Source organism: Euleptes europaea, chromosome 11 (assembly GCF_029931775.1).
Source record: "Euleptes europaea isolate rEulEur1 chromosome 11, rEulEur1.hap1, whole genome shotgun sequence".
Classification (NCBI taxonomy): domain Eukaryota; kingdom Metazoa; phylum Chordata; class Lepidosauria; order Squamata; family Sphaerodactylidae; genus Euleptes; species Euleptes europaea.
Window position 1 is genome coordinate 75,318,329 of NC_079322.1, and position 17,471 is coordinate 75,335,799.

The 17,471-nt window shown below is 47.6% G+C and overlaps 1 protein-coding gene across 1 annotated transcript in view; it reads left to right on the forward strand.

Annotated features, from left to right (window-relative positions):
- The window catches only part of LOC130484241 (vasoactive intestinal polypeptide receptor-like), an 85,305-nt gene that overhangs the window by 9,608 nt on the left and 58,226 nt on the right, over window positions 1-17,471 (forward strand). Inside the window, exon 2 of the mRNA XM_056857142.1 lies at window positions 15,474-15,581. Coding sequence (XP_056713120.1) covers window positions 15,474-15,581 — 108 coding nt within the window. The remainder of the gene's footprint in view (window positions 1-15,473; window positions 15,582-17,471) is intronic.

The following is a 17,471-nucleotide window of genomic DNA, read 5'->3' on the forward strand; positions in this document are numbered from 1 at the left end:
CAGCTCACCAGATTAGAGTCCGCCACTCATGTGGAGGGGTGAGGAATCTAACCCGGTTCTCCAGATTAGAGTCCACTGCTCGTAACCACTACACCACGCTGACTTTGTCTTCTTTAGTCTTATTGTCTTGCTTTGCAAAGGATAACTTTTGATCTGCTCCCTTGCCGTTTGAGCGTTTCCCCAATTGAAGAGGCAGCCACTAGAAATAAGACTTTAGGGTTCACTTGGCTAGGGGAAAACAGCTGTCTGCCAGTGCTGGGGATTAACAGCCATTTAGCAACGCATTTTTAGTAGGAGATGTGTAACATTTGGAACTGTTTCCCTTCCTTTTCCGTTGAGAATAATCTGCAAATATGTTCAGCATTGGCTTTCTGGGGATTGGGGGGGATAAACAAAAACGGATGCCTTTGCAGCAGAGATTAACAGGCGTCCCTACGAAATCCCCTTGAGCAAACATTGCATTATTTTATTTGCATCAATACTTCAGCTGCTATCTGACATGAGCTTATCCCCAGTTATCCCGGCAGGTCGCTGTCAGCCTTACGCAAAAGGTGTCTACCACCAGGCAAGGCCTGGCATTCTCCTGTAGCTACAGCTGACCTCCAGACTACAGAAATCAGTTCCCCTGGAGAACGTGGCTGCTTTGGAGGGTGGAGGCTATGACTTCCCCTCCCCAAAGTCAGCCCTCCCTGGGCAGTACCCCCAAATCCCCAGGAATTCCCCAAGCTGATGTTGTCACGGGTGCCCTCTGGTAAGCAGGATACCAAGTGTCACCACCTCCTGTGTAGCAGAGCAGAGGTGTCGAACTCAACTGTTAAGAGTGCTGGACAAGACATAAATGTCACTGGGTCCGGCTGGGCCATACCTCGCCAGTACGGTTGCCAGCTCCCGGTTGGGAAATAGATTTTTGGGGCAGAGCCTGAGGAGGGCAGGGTTTGGGGAGGGACCTCAGTGCCATCGAGTCCAATTGCCAAAGTGGCCATTTTCTCCAGGGGGACTGATCTCTATCAGCTGTAGATCCGTTGTAATAGCAGGAGATCTCCAGCTTGTACCTGGAGGTTGGGATCAAAACAGCACACACAAGGTACTAGAAATAAGGTGATAAATTTATAAAAGTGAGAATTTGTGCAAAAAATGAGCGTATATACAAATGGAATGCAATAAGATACACATACAAAATTTCAATAGAAGTCCAGCATAATACTAAGTTCAATAGAAAATATGGGTATCCTGTAAGTCAGGTAAGTCAATATATATTGTCCATAATAGACTTCTTTTGTGCTTATAGGCAGCTGGAAAGCAGATATCTGCTTTCCAGCTGCCTATAAGCACAAAAGAAGTCTAAATTTATCACCTTATTTCTAGTACCTTGTGTGTGCTGTCTGGATCCTTGCCATTATCCGTACAGCACCGAGCCTTTATTTTCTCCAGGTGTTCCTGGAGGTTGGCAACCCTACTTGCCAGCCCAGATCAAGAGTGGAGGGGGGGTGGCTGCTTCAATTGTGCTGTTGAGTCTTGTGCTCGCGGGCCGGATAAGAGCTCTCACGGGGTTGGATCTGGCCCATGGGTCTTAAGTTTGACACCCCTGAATTAAAGTGTCAGAATCCCTACTCTGCCTTGAAAGCTCATGGAGTGGTCTTGGATAACTCCCTCTCTCCCTCTCTGCCTAACTAACCTCACAGGGTGGTGGTTATGGTCATAAAATGGAGCAGGGGAAACCAGTGATGTAAACTACTTTGGTTGCCCACGGGGGGGTGGGGTTGAAAATCAGGGCATAAATATCCTCATTAAACCAGTTTCTGTGGTGGTTTGGAGAAAGCTAAGGGCTCCAGGGATTTCGTTGGTGACTAGTCGGCTCTTAAAAGCAAAATGCATTGATTTAAATAATTACGTCCTTGAGCATCCTGGGAAAGGTGGAGAGACTGGGGTTAAGGGCAAACAATTGTTCAAGATTTTCGTTTCCTTGGCTCCACCATCAACCAAAAGGGAGACTGCAACCAAGAAATCAGAAGGAGATTGAGACTGGGAAGGGCAGCCATGAAGGAGCTAGAAAAGATCCTTAAGTGTAAGGATGTGTTGTTGGCGGCCAAGATCAAGATAATTCATGCCATTGTATTCCCCATTACTATGTACGGGTGTGAAAGTTGGACAATGAAGAAAGCTGAAAGGAAGGAATAAGATTTCTTTGAAATGTGGTGTTGGAAGAGAGGGTTACGGATACTGTGGATTGCCAAGAAAACAAATCGGTGGGTTATAGATCAAATCAGAAGGCTAACCTGGTGAACTGGATTTGTTTTTCCACTCCTACATACGAAGCCAGCTGGGTGACCTTGGGCTAGTCACAGCTCTGTTAGAGCTCTCTCAGCCCCATCTACCTCACAGGGTGTCTGTTGTGGGGAGGGGAAGGGAAGGAGATTGTAAGCTGGTTTGAGTCTCCCTTAAGTGGTAGAGAAAGTCGGCATATAAAAACCAACTCTTCTTCTTCTTAAGCATCTTTTCTAGTTCCTTCATGACTTGCCCTTCCACAGCTCAGTCTCTTATTTCTTGGTTGATGTATCTATTATTAGTAATTTTAATAGTAATTTTATTAGTAATTTTATAAACATCTGCCTTATACTTGGGTTCCTGTGTCTCATTGGTTGATGACTTACTCCAATGTCTTTGACTGAGAGCAGCTCATTACAAACGGTCCTTCCAGATCACAGATCTTTGGGCTTGTGTATAGGGTTGCCAACTCTGGGTTTGAAAATTCCTGGAGATTTGGGTTTGGAGAAAAAAGGGACCTCAGCAGAGTATTGTGCTGTTGAGTCCAGTGTCCGAAGCATCCATTTTCTGCAGGGAAACTGATCTCTGTCATTTGAAGATCAGGTTGTAATTCTTGGAGATCTCCAGACTCCACCTGGCAACCCTCTCTGCACACAAGAATAGTGATCTGTTGTGCCGCGTAGCCTTTCTCAACTCAGATCTTTCAAACGGCAACTTTACGGAAAGGTTTTGTTTGTCCGCTCCGTTGTGCAACCGGAAGAATGTGTCGCTTCTTCGGCCAATAAAAACATTTTACTTTGGAGAAGGAAAAGCTTGCAGTGTTGGCTGGGAGATGTCCTTTTATCCCCTTACACGGACAGCTGGCAACCTTTTCTGTTTCCAGTCTCGGCCTGGATCTCGGTCCTGTTTATCTGAGAGTGCCAGAACTGTCCAGAGATTTGCCTTTCTCAGCTTGCAGTTGTCAACAGATCACGCTTCCTGACCTTCCAAACAAGAGAGCTCTTTCTTATGCCTTACGAGAAATGCCCCTGTACATTTCCGTGTAATTAAAGCTTTGCTGTGATTTATTACTTAATGCTTAGAAATATTGATTGAGAAACTCACGTGATGGTTTCCAAAACGCTTCCATGCCGCCCTGGTGCCCAAGCCAAAGTTAGTAGGAATGTTTTCAGAGCTGGCTTGTGCTCTGGGTCAGACTAGAGACAGTAAGAGATGTGGAACCTCAACATCCAGAGACGGTGGACCTCTGGATTCCAGAGCCAGAAGGCCACATCAGGAGAAGGCCTTGGCCTCTGTGCCCTGTTGTTGGACCTCTGAAGTAGCTAGTTGGCCACTGCATGAGACAGGATGCTGGACTAGATGGACTACTGGTCTGATCCAACAGGGCTCTTCTTATGTTCTAATGAAGGCCTCGGTCTCTATGGCCTGGTGCTGGACTACCAGAGAAACTGGTTAGCCAGTATGTGGGATGGGATGTTGGACTAGATGGACCTCAGGTCTGATCTGGCCAGGCTCTTCTGATGTTCTAATGAAGACCTCGGCCTCTACGCTCTATTGTTGGACCTCCAGAGGAACTGTTAGCCACTGTGTGAGACAGGATGGTGGACCAGAGAAACTGGCTGGCCAGTATGTGAGACGGGATGTTGGACTAGATGGACCACTCATCTGATCCAGCAGGGCTCTTCCTGTGTTCTAATGAAAACCTCAGCCGCTGTACCCTGTTGTTGGCCCTCCAGAGGAACTGGTTGGCCACTGTGTGAGACAGGATGGTGGACTAGATAGACCACTGGTCTGAGCCAGCAGGGCTCTTCTTATATTTTTATGAGCAGTGTTCTGTCTCACTCTCACTGACATAACAAATCTGTGATGGGACCCTATCCATCTAGAGTGCAGACATGGGAAGGGATGGAATGTGCCTCCATTAGTCTTGCCAGTCCCCGGGGTGGCGGATCTCCTGACCCCAGGTCCTGTTGCCAGCAGCCACTCCAGGCAGTGACAGGAGAACATTTTTAAAAAAAAAACCTGGCTGCACTGCATACATCATCACATCACTTCTGGGGAAAACCCAGAAGTGACACCAGGTAGCTCTAGGAATCGCCAGAATATCTATAGCAAAACCATAGAGTTTCCAGCGATTCCTAGAGCTACTGTCTGTGCTTCTAGGTTTTCCCCAGATAAGACATAATGACGCACATGATATCATGGCCCCCTGTGTTCCTGCCCCAAAAGTATGGCCAAGGTCACCCAGTGACCTTTGGGGCTGAGTGAGGAACCCAGATCTTACTATAGCCCGGACTACGGCACTACACTAGCTCTTGTGCATTGACTGCTCCACTTTCCTTCAGGTACTGTAGGCATGTCTTCTGAACGAGGCATGTTCTGATATGTCCCTCACCAGTAACCCACAAGATGGGTCCGGCCGGTCTCTTTCACTGGGAGCCTTTTGCTCCCTCTGTTGTATGCGCAGCAACACGCATCCCCAAATATGTGCTTGAGGAAAGCCGTTCTAAGAATGTAATGGAACTTGTCTTCCTCCTGCTATCCTGTACGAACAAGTCAGGCATTTCAAAACAAACATTGCTGGTAACACAAATAAGGATTTAGGAGTCAAGACACCTAGCCAGCTTGCGGTTTCACCGACACACAGCAAAACACACAGCCTCCGAGGTGTTGTATTTAGATGTCAGAAACGAACCTACGGATCTTCAACCGGAGGCGCAGATGACATTTTGTCGGGGCTCAGCAGCAGCCCAAGAATCCTCCGCTGGAGGGCAAAGTGGCAGAAAATACAGCCACTGTGCTTTGTGTGGGGGTGCAGAAGGGAGAATTTTTGCAGGCGCAGTTTCTCAGCCCAGTGTTACAAGCTGCATTGGATCTGATTTCCCCCCCCCCAACCTCCACCCTTGCAGAGGTCGCTAGGTATCATAACCTTAAGCAGTGATCTAACCATCGCATGGACTGCAGTATTGACCCTTCTGCCGGATCATCCCTTGGGCAGAAAAGATGATCCAACAGATGACCTTTTCCATGCATCCGGCCCTGTGGACGATCTGTGGCTAGCTCCTAGATCGCCAGCCGCAGCTGGCAATCTACCAGGAGATGCTAAGGGGCAGGGTTAGTCATGCAAACACACGGCATCACTTCCGGCGCAAATCTGGAAGTGATGTCATGTCACTGGGGCAACTCTCAAAGATTAGCCCAAACTGCGAATCTTCAAGCATCGCCCCAACGTGATGTTGTCACTTCTGGTTTGGCAGCGGAAGTGACATAATATGTTGATGTGTGACACTGGAAAGACCCCCCCCCCCATTTTACCCTCCGGCCTGCTAAGCAGTGGCAGGGAACAGGACTGATGCCAAGAAGTCTCCTTTTATAGCGGGAGACCTGTCACCCCTACTAGCTGCCCACCTTCTTAGAATCATAGAATCATAGAGTTGGAAGGGACCACCAGGGTCATCTAGTCCAATCCCCTGCACAATGCAGGAAATTCACAACTACCTCCCCACCCCACCCCCAGTAACCCCTACTCCATGCCCAGAAGGTGGCCAAGATGCCCTCCCTCTCATGATCTGCCTAAGGTCATAGAATCAACATTACTGACAGATGGCCATCTAGCCTCTGCTTAAAAACGTCCAGGGAAGGAGAGCTCAGCCTCTCCTGAGGAAGCCTGTTCCACTGAGGAACCGCTCTAACTGTTAGAAAGTTCTTCCTAATGTCTAGATGGAAACTCTTTTGATTTAATTTCAACCCATTGGTTCTGGTCCGACCTTCTGGAGCAACACAAAACAACTCGGCACTATCCTCTATATGACAACCCTTCAAATACTTGAAGATGGTTATCATATCGCCTCTCAGTCTTCTCCTCTCCAGGCTAAACATACCCAGCTCCTTCAACCTTTCCTCATGGGACTTGGCCTCCAGACCCCTCACCATCTTTGTTGCCCTCCTCTGGACACGATCCAGCTTGTCTACATCCTTCTTAAACTGTGGTGCCCAAAACTGAACACAGTACTCTAGGTGAGGTCTTGGGGTAGCCATTGAGGGTAACGGGGACTAGCTGCTTAAGCAGCCAAAAGGGGGTGATCGAATAATCGTGGCGGTCAAAAGAAAGGGGGAAATAAAAGATGGCTGCCTGTAAAGCTGTTCTGCAGTTTTTCCAACTATCCCCATCATGGCTGACCCCACACAACTGTGCCGTCTTGTCTCTACCATTCGAGCCTTTTAAGGATAACAGTGAACTACCCTGTAGTTTTAAGGATAATCCTCAATAGATAAATAGTAGATTTATGTATAAACAGATAACTCTGTCCAGATAAACAGTTTTGTTTATGGGTAAACAGCGGTGTTTTGTCGATTATTCTGCCTCTCCCCATAGTATCATTTTGCCTAGTTCTTTGTGTCTAGGCTTGTTGTACCATATCAGATGGCAGGTTGTGGACTTCCACGACAGACGAGCTCTTCCATGAAAAAAAAAAACATTCCTAAGGTATAGAAAGTCAACGACGACATGCTAGGCTAGAATTCTTACTGATGACATCTGGTTTTCTATATAGAGGGATTTCTTTGGCATGGGCGAATTGTTTGGATGCACTGGCACGGGTGGAATTGTTTATTCGCACATCGCATCGTTAAATGGTGGAACTCCCTGCCCCAGGATGTGGTGATGGGTGCCAACTTGGAAGGCTTGAAGAGGGGAGTGGACATGTTCATGGAGTTATTCATGGCCACTAGTAAAAATGGATACTAGTCATGATGCATACCTATTCTCTATGGTATTGGAGGAGCATGCCTATTATATTAGGTGCTGTGCAACACAGGCAGGATAAATGCTGCTGCAGTCGTCTTGTTTGTGGGCTTCCTAGAGGCCACTAGTTGGCCACTGTGTGAACAGACTGCTGGACTTGATGGGCCTTGGTCTGATCCAGCAGGGCTTTTCTTACGTTCGTATGTTTTACGTCGAAAAACACTCAGGCTGAAGTCCTAGGCAGACTCTCTAGTAAGTAAATTTCATCAAACTCAATGGCATTTACTGACAAGCAAGCACCTTCAGGATGTTTCCACAGTTAACCACGTGAACTCCTGCCTGCAATCTGCAGTGGTACAGTTAGGGTTTCCAGGTCTCTCACTATAATGGAAGCCAGCGACCCCATGGCCACCCCACCATCACTCTGTAGTCCGGGGGGGGGGGTTCAGAAAAAAATCACCATTGCTCAATGGTGTGATATTATTCCTGGAGCAAACCTGGTAGTGGCATCACACCAGTGTAGGAATCAGCAATAACTCAATTGTAAAACCATAGAGTTTCCGCTAAATCCTAAATTGGCATGACTTCACATCCAGGAAATGAAGTCACCCTGTTGAGCAATGGCACCCCTTATGTCCCTGTACCGCCCACCCCTCAAGTCTCCTGCTGGGGGCCAGCGTACAGCTCCAACATAAGTTGGCCACCACAGTGCAAACGAGGCCTTATTAGGGATTTGCACAACTCCCCTTCCCCCCCCCCTTTACTTGTATGGCTATTTCCGTCTTGCATCACGCATCTGGGATACTTATCTGCAAAAAGCATATTTGTGGTTTTGGCAAGACAGATCCAAATTATTGTTAGACATTGTCTGCATGTCAACTGATCTGCTTTTGGCTTAACCACACATTGCGTTCCCCGATGAAAAGGACAAACCTCTCTGCAAGCAACAGCAATGCAAATTTGAGTCGTTCTTCAAAACTGCAGTCACGCCATTCAGGTATCAGTTCTGTCATGCCGAGTGTTGGCAGATGCTAATTCTGAACAGTTCGTCCACTTTCTGCAATCTATAATATGTGTGTATTCCTTGGCAACAGTTTTTCATTTCCTGAGCTGCTTCATTTTTCTTGATATCTGAAGCCACGCAGCCCTGGAGTTTAGACTCTGCCAGGGCTGGTTTTTGCTTAAAAAAGGACATAGTCACCCATGAACACATGACCTGCCTTATACTGAATCATACCCTTGGTCCATCAAAGTCAGCATTGTCTACTCAGACCGGCAGCAGCTCTCCAGGTTTTCAGGTAGAGGTCTTTCACATCACCTACTTGCCTAGTCCCTTTAACTGGAGGTCGGGATTGAACCAGGGACCTTCTGCAGATCAAACAGATGCTCTACCGCTAAGCCAGAGCCCCTCCCAACTCAACGGTCAAGTATTTTTTTAGAGCATTACATTTCTTAGAACAACAAAAAGATACGATAATCATCAGCAGATGTGAGACTAACCCATATTACAAAAGCAAAGTAACTGTTCTTACGAAACAATGGAATTAACATATAATTAAGTACAAGTTTTTGTTATAACACTGAACAAGGTTAGGAAAGGTTGCAATAAATGGCAGCGACCCACCAAACAGTTTTGTTCTTTGACTTTTCTCCTGGAATACCAGGATCCATTTTCATCTTTTAAAAAAGATGGAAGTCAAAACAGAAGTAAAGTTTTGACAGAGGGCTTTGACCAGTATACCTCAGGCCATCTTTCCCTGTTTGGAGATGCCTACAATTATCGCAGTTGGCCAGCAGGTAGAGAGTGACTTTGTACTGCCTGGAGAGCAACCGGTCACTCCTGAGTGACCTCCTGCCCAGACCGGCTTGAAATGTCGAGCAGGCTTCCAACGCCTGCTTTTTGCACCTGCATGGTGTACGGTATCGATTTGGGAAGGGATTGCAAGGACCAATCCCACGATCTGCTGGGTTCGTGGGTAGACATGGAAGGCATGGGGCAAGTTTCATCTCAAACTTTCAATATCGCTTTTATAGATGTCCTTTTGGGGGGAAAAAACGGCATCGGGAGCGGGTAAGGGGCACGGGTGGCAAGCAAAAGATACTAATCATGCAAACTGACACATCTGAATTCATCGGGATACATCTGAACAGCTTGCCGTGTGACTGGCTAGTAAGCGAGAACTGAACCAGCGGGTGTTTGAGGAGAAGGAGAAGAAGAGTTGATTTTTATACCCCAACTTTGTGTACCTAAGGAGTCTCAAACTGGCTTACAATCACCTTCTCTTCCTCTCCCCGCAACAGACACCTTATGAGGTAGGTGGGGCTGAGAGAGTTTGGAGAGAACTGAGACTGGCCCAAGGTCACCCAGCAGGCTTCTTGTGGAGGAGTGGGGAATAGAACCCGGTTCTCCAGATTAGAATCCGCTGCTCATGTGGAGGAGCGGGGAATCAAACTCGGTTCTCCAGATTAGAGTCCGCCGCTCTTATCCTCCAGGATGTCAAGCAGAGAATGTCTTTTCTTTAGGGGATGTGGGTCAGTGGCAGAGCATCTGCTTGGCACACAGAACGTCCCAGGTTCAGTCCCCGGCATCTCCAGTTAAAGGATCCGGTAACAGGTGATGTGAAAGACCTTGTCCTGAGACCCTGGAGAGTTGCTTCCAATCTGAGTAGACAACACTGATGGACCAAGGGTCTGATTCAGGATAAGGCAGCTCCATGTGTTCCTTTAACTGGAGATTCCAGACATGGGACTTCTGAATTTCTGCGGTCTCTCTGAGCTGCATCCATCAATTTTATTTTTTATTTATTTATTTATTTTGCTTCTGCAAGTTGTTGGATATTAGCCATATTCACCAAACCGAAGGATGCCAACTCTGGGTTGGGAAATTCTTGGAGATTTGGGGGTGGAGATTTGAAAGACAGAATCTGGGGAGGAATAGGAGCGCAGCAGCGATGTGATTCCATAGAGTCCCCCTTCCAACGCTGCCATTTCCTCCAGTGGAACGGGTCTCGGCACTCTGGAGATGAGTTGCAGTCCCAGGACCCCTCCGGGCCCCGCCTGGAGGTTTGTAACCCAGCTCAAGCCGAACTCTTGCCCCACCCCACCCGGCTGTCCCCATCCGCAAGCATTTATAAGAACATCACGTTTTGTTTCTCTCTTTTTATGGCCGGCTCCTTCCTTGGAGAAGAAATGCGATTGCCAAGGTTAAAAGCATCACTGACCAGCTGTTAATACTCAGCTCGGGAGTTGATGGCGGGGTCAGGAGCATGGGTAAGGAGGCTGTGGGGCCCGTATCAGGAACTCACTATCACCAGGGGCTGGCTTTTGAATGGAGCAAAACCGAAGTGCCGCCAGGATTCAATCTGTCCACCCGGCCCTGGGTAGATCAGGATCCGAGCAAGGCCTCTTCTGCTTTCCTAGGGTGAGCAGCAGCAGACGCTTCGTGCAAGATGCCCCTTTAATCTACTGTGGCTTCTCACTCCTATTTGCATGTGTCCAGAGCTTTTTTTACGCATTAAACAGAATGAGGTGAAAAGCTGAATTTTGGACTCTGCTATGAAGGGGTGTCGTGTTTGTGAGTGCCCTTTGCCCTACATGTACTAAGCTAGCATCATTGGCAAGAGGATGGTGCTTAATCTTTCTCCTCGGTGCTCTAATTTATGACATGCAAAGAGGGTCTTTAAAGGGGGGAATTATTAAAAATAAGGATATGGTAGAGCCTAGAATTCTGTAATCTGTCTACCACCACCCTTTACCTTATGCATAGGGCTGCCAGGTTCCCTCTCTCCTCCGGCGGGAGGCTATGGGGCTGCAGTCGGGACTGCGCGTGCGCTGATGCACGTGTTTACAACCGGAAGTGCCACCTCTCGAGGGGCCTTTTCCTCTTAGTTTGAGTGGTAAAGTGGCCTTTTACCACTCAAACTAAGAGGAAAAGGCCCCTCGCGAGGTGGCACTTCTGGTTGTAAACCGGAAGTGACGCGCGCACACGTCGGCGCGCGCATGCACATTTGCCCGCCGACCCTCAGGTGGTCGGCGGGCAGAGGGGCGAATTGCCGAGGGTTTGCCCGCCATCACTGGGCACCTGGCAACCCTACTTATGCATACCATGTGCTCTGGTCTGGACTAGGGTGGCCCTCTATGCCCGCCGCTGGAGAAAAATGCTCTTAAAATGCCACCACGGACTGTACCACTGTGTCACTTCCAGGAGAAAAATCCAGAAGTGACATAGGGTGGCTCTAAGGAATCATCAGAAACTCTCTAGTTTTACCATAGAGTTTCCAGCAATTCCTAGAGCTACCCAACATCACTTCCGGGTTTTTCCTGGCAAAGACATGGTAGCGCACAGGGTGTGACAGACACACACACCCCATTGTCCCCATCCCCAAGCATCCTACCGGTTCCCTGGCAACCTAGACAGTTAACTGAGGCAGAAGAGTGGACTATATACCATTTCTGGCTGGTGCAAGTAGGAAACAAATGAAGCAGGTAGAGGGCTGGGCCATAATATTCCTCCTAGCTTTCACCCATGCCAAATAATGCACTTTCAATCTACTTTCAATGCACTTTGAAGCTGGATTTTACTGTATGAACTAGCAAAATCCACTTGCAAATGTTGCACGTGTATTGAAAGCGGATTATTTTGGATGTGTGAAAGTGCCCAGAGTGTTTTCTTGGTTGTGGGAGGGAAAGGAGCCATTTAAGGTATCCGCTTTCTACTACCTAGAGATGTAAAGTGTCCAGAAGTTTTGAAACCATTGGTGGGGGGGAAGGTTTGTGGACTTTAAAAAAATTGAATTATTGGAGAAATTTGAAACATATTCAATGCTTACTTATCACATCTAAACTTGTCTAAACCCTTCCTGGGCTCCATGCACAAAATATCCAGGTATTTCCCAACCAAGAGCTGGCAGCGCTAATAATATGGTTGAAAACAGGTCTTCGTATCAGGTGTGGTCAAGCCGCAGCTGACTTATGGTGACCCTGTAGGGTTTTCAAAGCAAGTGATGAATAGGGTTGCCAGGTCCCTCTTCACCACTGGTGGGAGGTTTTGGGGGCAGAGCCTGAGGAGGGCGGGGTTTGGGGAGGGGAGGGACTCCAATGCCATAGAGTCCAATTGCCAAAGCGGCCATTTTCTCCAGGTGAACTGATCTCTATCGGCTGGAGATCAGTTGTAATAGCAGTTTCCCTGTTGCAATATTTCTGGCATAGTATGAGCTTTCATGAGCCACAGCTCACTTCTTCAGAACTTGGGCTAGTCACAGCTCTCTTAGAGATCTCTCAGCCCACCTAACTCACAGGGTAACTGTTGGGAGGGGAAGGGTTTGTAAGGGTTTTTTTGATTGTAAGCCGGTTTGATTCTTCCTTAAGTGGTAGAGAAAATTGGGGTTTTTCCTCCTCCTCTTCCTCCTCCTCTTCTCTTCTTCTTCTTCTTCCTCTTCTTCCTCCTCCTCCTCTTCCTCCTCCTCCTGTTGTCAGATAAAATGCATGGGTGAATTCCTACGCCTATGCCCATATCAGATGAGGCAAGTTGAAATACTCCCACAACACAACAAAAAAATGTGTTTCTTCCCCTCGTTGTTTTAGAATGACTCACGTCATCAGCTCTGTGCTTGAGATAAGTTCCTTTTCTGACCTGAGAAGGAAAGATCGCCGTTTCGACCCCAGCGTCTGTGCGGGATTGATTTGTGAGATCTCCACTCTGAGATCCGAAATGCAACCGGATGCCATATTTATTCCGCGATGGAATGCCGTACACAGACACTTCACTGATTCTGTATTCTCGTTCCTATGTTTTGTTTCCTGGGAGATCACCGTGCCTAATTTTGCCTTTGGGGATGCCTTGTGAAAATGTTAGGCTTTGTTGCCGGCACGGTCATCCTTCCAGGTTCAGCTCCCTCCCGCAGGGCCTCTAGGAGTCAAATGTATGGACACACATAAACACACATGAAGCTTACTTATACTGAATCAGTCCCTCGGTCCATCAAAGTCAGTATTGTCTACTCAGACCGGCAGCTCTCCAGGGTCTCAGGCAGAGGTCTTTCACATCACCTGCTTGCCTGTTTCCTTTAACTCAGGGGTGGGGAACGTCAGGCCCGGGGGCCATATAAGGCCCGCGAAATCATTTGGTCCGACCCTTCGTGGGTCCTGGTAGATCTCTAGCTCAGAAGGATCTAGGACTGGTGATCCGCCCCCTCCCACAGACAGGAATAGCCTCAATTCAAGGCGGATGTGAGTTTGTTTTGCTGAGAAAAGGAACCTTCCTTCCCCCTTGCAGAAGAGTTATTAGCTATGGAGCTTCTAGGACCGCCCAAGAAACTATGTTAACCCTTTCCCACCCGGTCCGTGGAGAAACATGGCAGACACTTGGACCCGTCTCTAGTCGTGCCTCTTGGCTAAATGTTTGACCGAATATAGCAGGCTAATTTTTAAGTTGATAATTTTGTATGGCCCGCAAATGATGTTATAAATATCCAAATGACCCCTGGCAGAAAAAAGGTTCCCCACCCCTGCTTTAACTGGAGATGATGGGGATTGAACCTGGGACCTCCTGCATGCCAAGCAGAGGCTCTACCACTGAGCCACGACCCCTCCCCGTTGTCTTTAGCACACATCCATGACAATGTGTGCACATGAATACTAAGTCAAACAGATGTGATGAAGGTTACACTTCTCCATAAATGCAGATCGTAGGAATGTACAGCCTCAATTGGCCTTGGGCCCGAGCGGAGAAAGAGAGGCGACGTTTAACCATTTAACCTCACCTCACCTTTGCTCTTCGAAGCTAGGCCTTCTGCATTGTTAACAGCATTTCAAAGGATAAAAGATGTATCCTTTGTAAATACCCATTTTTCTCCTTTAAGATGCTAATAACAAAACAGGGAGCCTAGTTTTGAATATTGAAACCAAGCAGAGGTTGAAGATGTCCTTTCCCTGCACAGCCCCGAGACAAACTGAGGTTGCGTGAGGCTGGAGTTTGCATTTTATGGCCAGCACAAGTCCTGTCCTTTGCTGCCAACAGAAACAGCTTCCTGCCCTCCTAAGTGACAGCCCTTCAAATACTTCAAGAGAGCAATCCTGTCCCCCCTCAACCTCCTCTTCTCTAGACTGATCATTCCCAAGTCCCTCAGCCTTTCCTCGTAGGGCTTGGTCTCCTCATAGGGTATAACCCCATAGATTCTACCTTCCAAAGCTGGTGGTCTGGAGATCAGTTGTAATTCTGGGAGATCTGTAGGGCATCCCTGTAGGTTGGTAACCCCAGGAGGTGGGTTTACAAATACATAAACCATAAAAACAAATGTTGCAAATTCTATACAAGATGAAGAAGAGTTGGTTTTTATATGCCAACTTTCTCTACCACTTAAGGAAGAATCAAGGTGGCTTACAATCGCCTTCCCTTCCCCTCCCCACAACAGAAACCTCGTGAGGTGGGTGGGGCTGAGAGAGCTGTGACTAGCCCAAGGTCACCCAGCTGGCTTCATGTGTAGGTGCGGGGAAACAAATCCAGTTCACCAGATTAGCCTCCACCGCTCATGTGGAGGATTGGAGAATCAAACCAGGTTCTCCAGACCAGAGTCCACCGCTCCAAACCACCGCTCTTAACCACTACACCACGCTGGATTTCATAGGATTTCATAAGCACTGTATTTTGCTTTAATCACGCCTTTAAAAAAAATAACCAGCTTTGAAATGGCATTATCTTGCCGTGAGAAACTGATTTTTTGTTTACTTTTTGGCAGTTTGGGAGATAGATATTTTTATTAACCTAGCATTGGCAAAATAGTGTGCCCAAGGTACATCTTTATTTGTTTATGGTGGCTTCTGTTAAATCAGTGAGTATGTCGATTGGAAAAATGAGTGCATTTCTTAACTATTCTGTGATTCTTGAAAATGGATTGTAAAAAGAATATTGGTTGGCCTTGGTTGAATGGGTGTCCTATGGGCAGATGACTGACTTTTTGTTAGAGCGCCATGGCATTCAGTAGCATCTTTTAGAGTCGCACATGCCAAACAGACCCCTGCTTAGGGTTGCCAATTTCCAGATGGAGCCTGAACATCTCCTTGAACTACAACTGATCTCCAGACTATAGAGATCAGCTTCCCTGGAGAAAACGGCTTCTTTGGAGGGTGGACTCAATAGCATTATGCCCAGCTGAAATCCACTTTCCTTTCTCAAACCTTCAGTCTACAGCCCTCCCCCCTGCAAATCTCCAGGAATTTCTCAAACCCAGATTTGGCAACCCTACAGAGAAGTAAGGAGAACCATGTATGTCATCGTGAGCTTCCTGGAGGATGAGTAGCATAGAAAACTGATGGAGAGATGGAACATCCTTCTTCTGCCCTACAAACTGACCCTTCTCTTTTACTCTGCAGTAGATAAATATCTGTTGTGTCCCAGCTTCACTTTACATGTGTCCGGCTTCTGCTTCCTCTGCAATGTCCTTAAACGCCCCATCTCTCTCCGTAGGTTGCCGGAGCATGTTCGACAACATCACTTGCTGGCCGGCAGCGAGCGAGGGTGAAATTAAAGTGGTGCCCTGCCCAAACTACTTCAATTTCTTTTCGGCTGTTCAGGGTAAGTAACGTTAGATGACTTCTCTCACATCGAAGTTAGCAGGGATTCTTTGGAAATTGATTCTGATTAAAGGTTGGCTATTTTGAAGATCTGGGGGTGGAGTTTGGAGAGGGTACTGGGAAGGGCCTCTGAAGAAGGAGAAGAAGAGTTGGTGTTTATACCCTGCTTTTCCCTCCCTTTAAGGAGTCTCAAAGCAGCTTCCAATCGCCAGCTTGGTGTAGTGGTTAAGAGGGGTGGTTTGGAGCGGTGGACTCTAATCTGGTGAACCGAGTTGGTTTCCCCACTCCTCCACACGAAGCCTGCTGGGTGACCTTGGGCTAGTCACAACTCTCTTAGAGCTCTCTCAGTCCCACCTAACTCATAGGGTGTCTGTTGTGGGGAGGAAAGGGGAAGGTGGTTGTAAGCCGGTTTGATTCTTCCTAAAGTGGTAGAGAAAATCGGCATATAAAAACAGACTCTTCTTCTTCCGTCCTTCCCTTCCCCTCTCTACAACAGACACCTTGTGAAATAGGTGGGGCTGAGAGAGTTCTGAGAAAATTGTGACTGGCCCAAATTCACCCAGCTGGCTTCATGTGAAGGAGTGAGGAAACCAACCCGTTTCACCAGATTAGCGTCCGCCACTCATGCAGAGGAGTGGGGGATCAAACCCGGTTCGACAGAGTCCACTGCTCTTAACCAGTACACCACGCTGGCTCAATTATGCCATACAGCAGCAGTTCCCAAATGATATGGATGGGGGATTTTAATGGAGTAATGGTACCTAAGATAGATAGGTCTGGGACCTCTTTAGTATGGTGGCTCACAAGTTCAAACTCACTTGGTATGGTGACCCATCTAGGGATGGCCCAAGGTTTTTTGGGAGCCTAGGCAAAATATGACCTTGACACCTGTATAGTTCAGCTTTTCATTTTCTACAGCGGCTAAACAGCTGTTTTGGAGAGACCAACAAATGTCGCCCCAAGGGCACAGCTGCCCCCACTATGAACCCCAAGTGAGTGGCTTAGCCTGGAGAGGAGAAGACGGAGAGGGGATATAACCATCTTCAAGTACTTGAAGGGCTGTCATAGAGAGGAGGGCTTCTTAAACTTTTTCCACTCACGATCCCTTTTCGCCCAAGACATTTTTACACAACCCCGGATATATAGGTGTATAAAATAGGTATACGAATCAAACATTTACTGATAATAAATCATAAAGAAAGCTTTTACTGTCGCCAGATTTTTCGCGACCCCCACATTCAGTTATGCAGCCCATAGTTTAAGAAGCTTTGATACAGATGATGGTGTGCAGTGGTTTTCTGTTGCCTCAGAAGGTCAGACCAGAACCAACAGGTGGAAATTAAATCAAAAGAGTTTTTGGCTAAACGTTAGGAAGAACTACCTGACAGAGCGGTTCCTCATTGGAACAGGCTTCCTCGGGAGGTGGGGAGCTCTCCTTCCCTGGAGGTTTTTAAGCAGAGGCTAGATGGCCATCTGTCAGCAATGCTGAATCTGTGACCTTAGGCAGTTCATGAGAGGGAGGGCAGGAAGGGTTGCCTCAGTGTTTGCCTCTCGTGGCCCTTTCTTGCGTGTCCAGGGTAGTGCCAATAACCACTTTGGTGTCAGGAAGGAATTTTCCTCCAGACCAGATTGGCCAGGGATCCTGGAGGCTTCCCCCCCCCCCCCGCATGGAGTAGGGGGTCACTGGGGGAATTGAGTGGGAGGTAGTTGTGAATTTCCTGCATTGTGCTGGACTACATGACCCTGGTGGTCCTTTCCAACTCTATGATTCAGTAGAAGGCAGCTTCATGTGTTCAGGGGTGTTCACCCTGGCCCTGACGCCAACATAACGTTCAAGGGTTTTTGAAATGCATAATTCTAAAGCTGCTTTCTCCTACGCCCTGCACGTTTT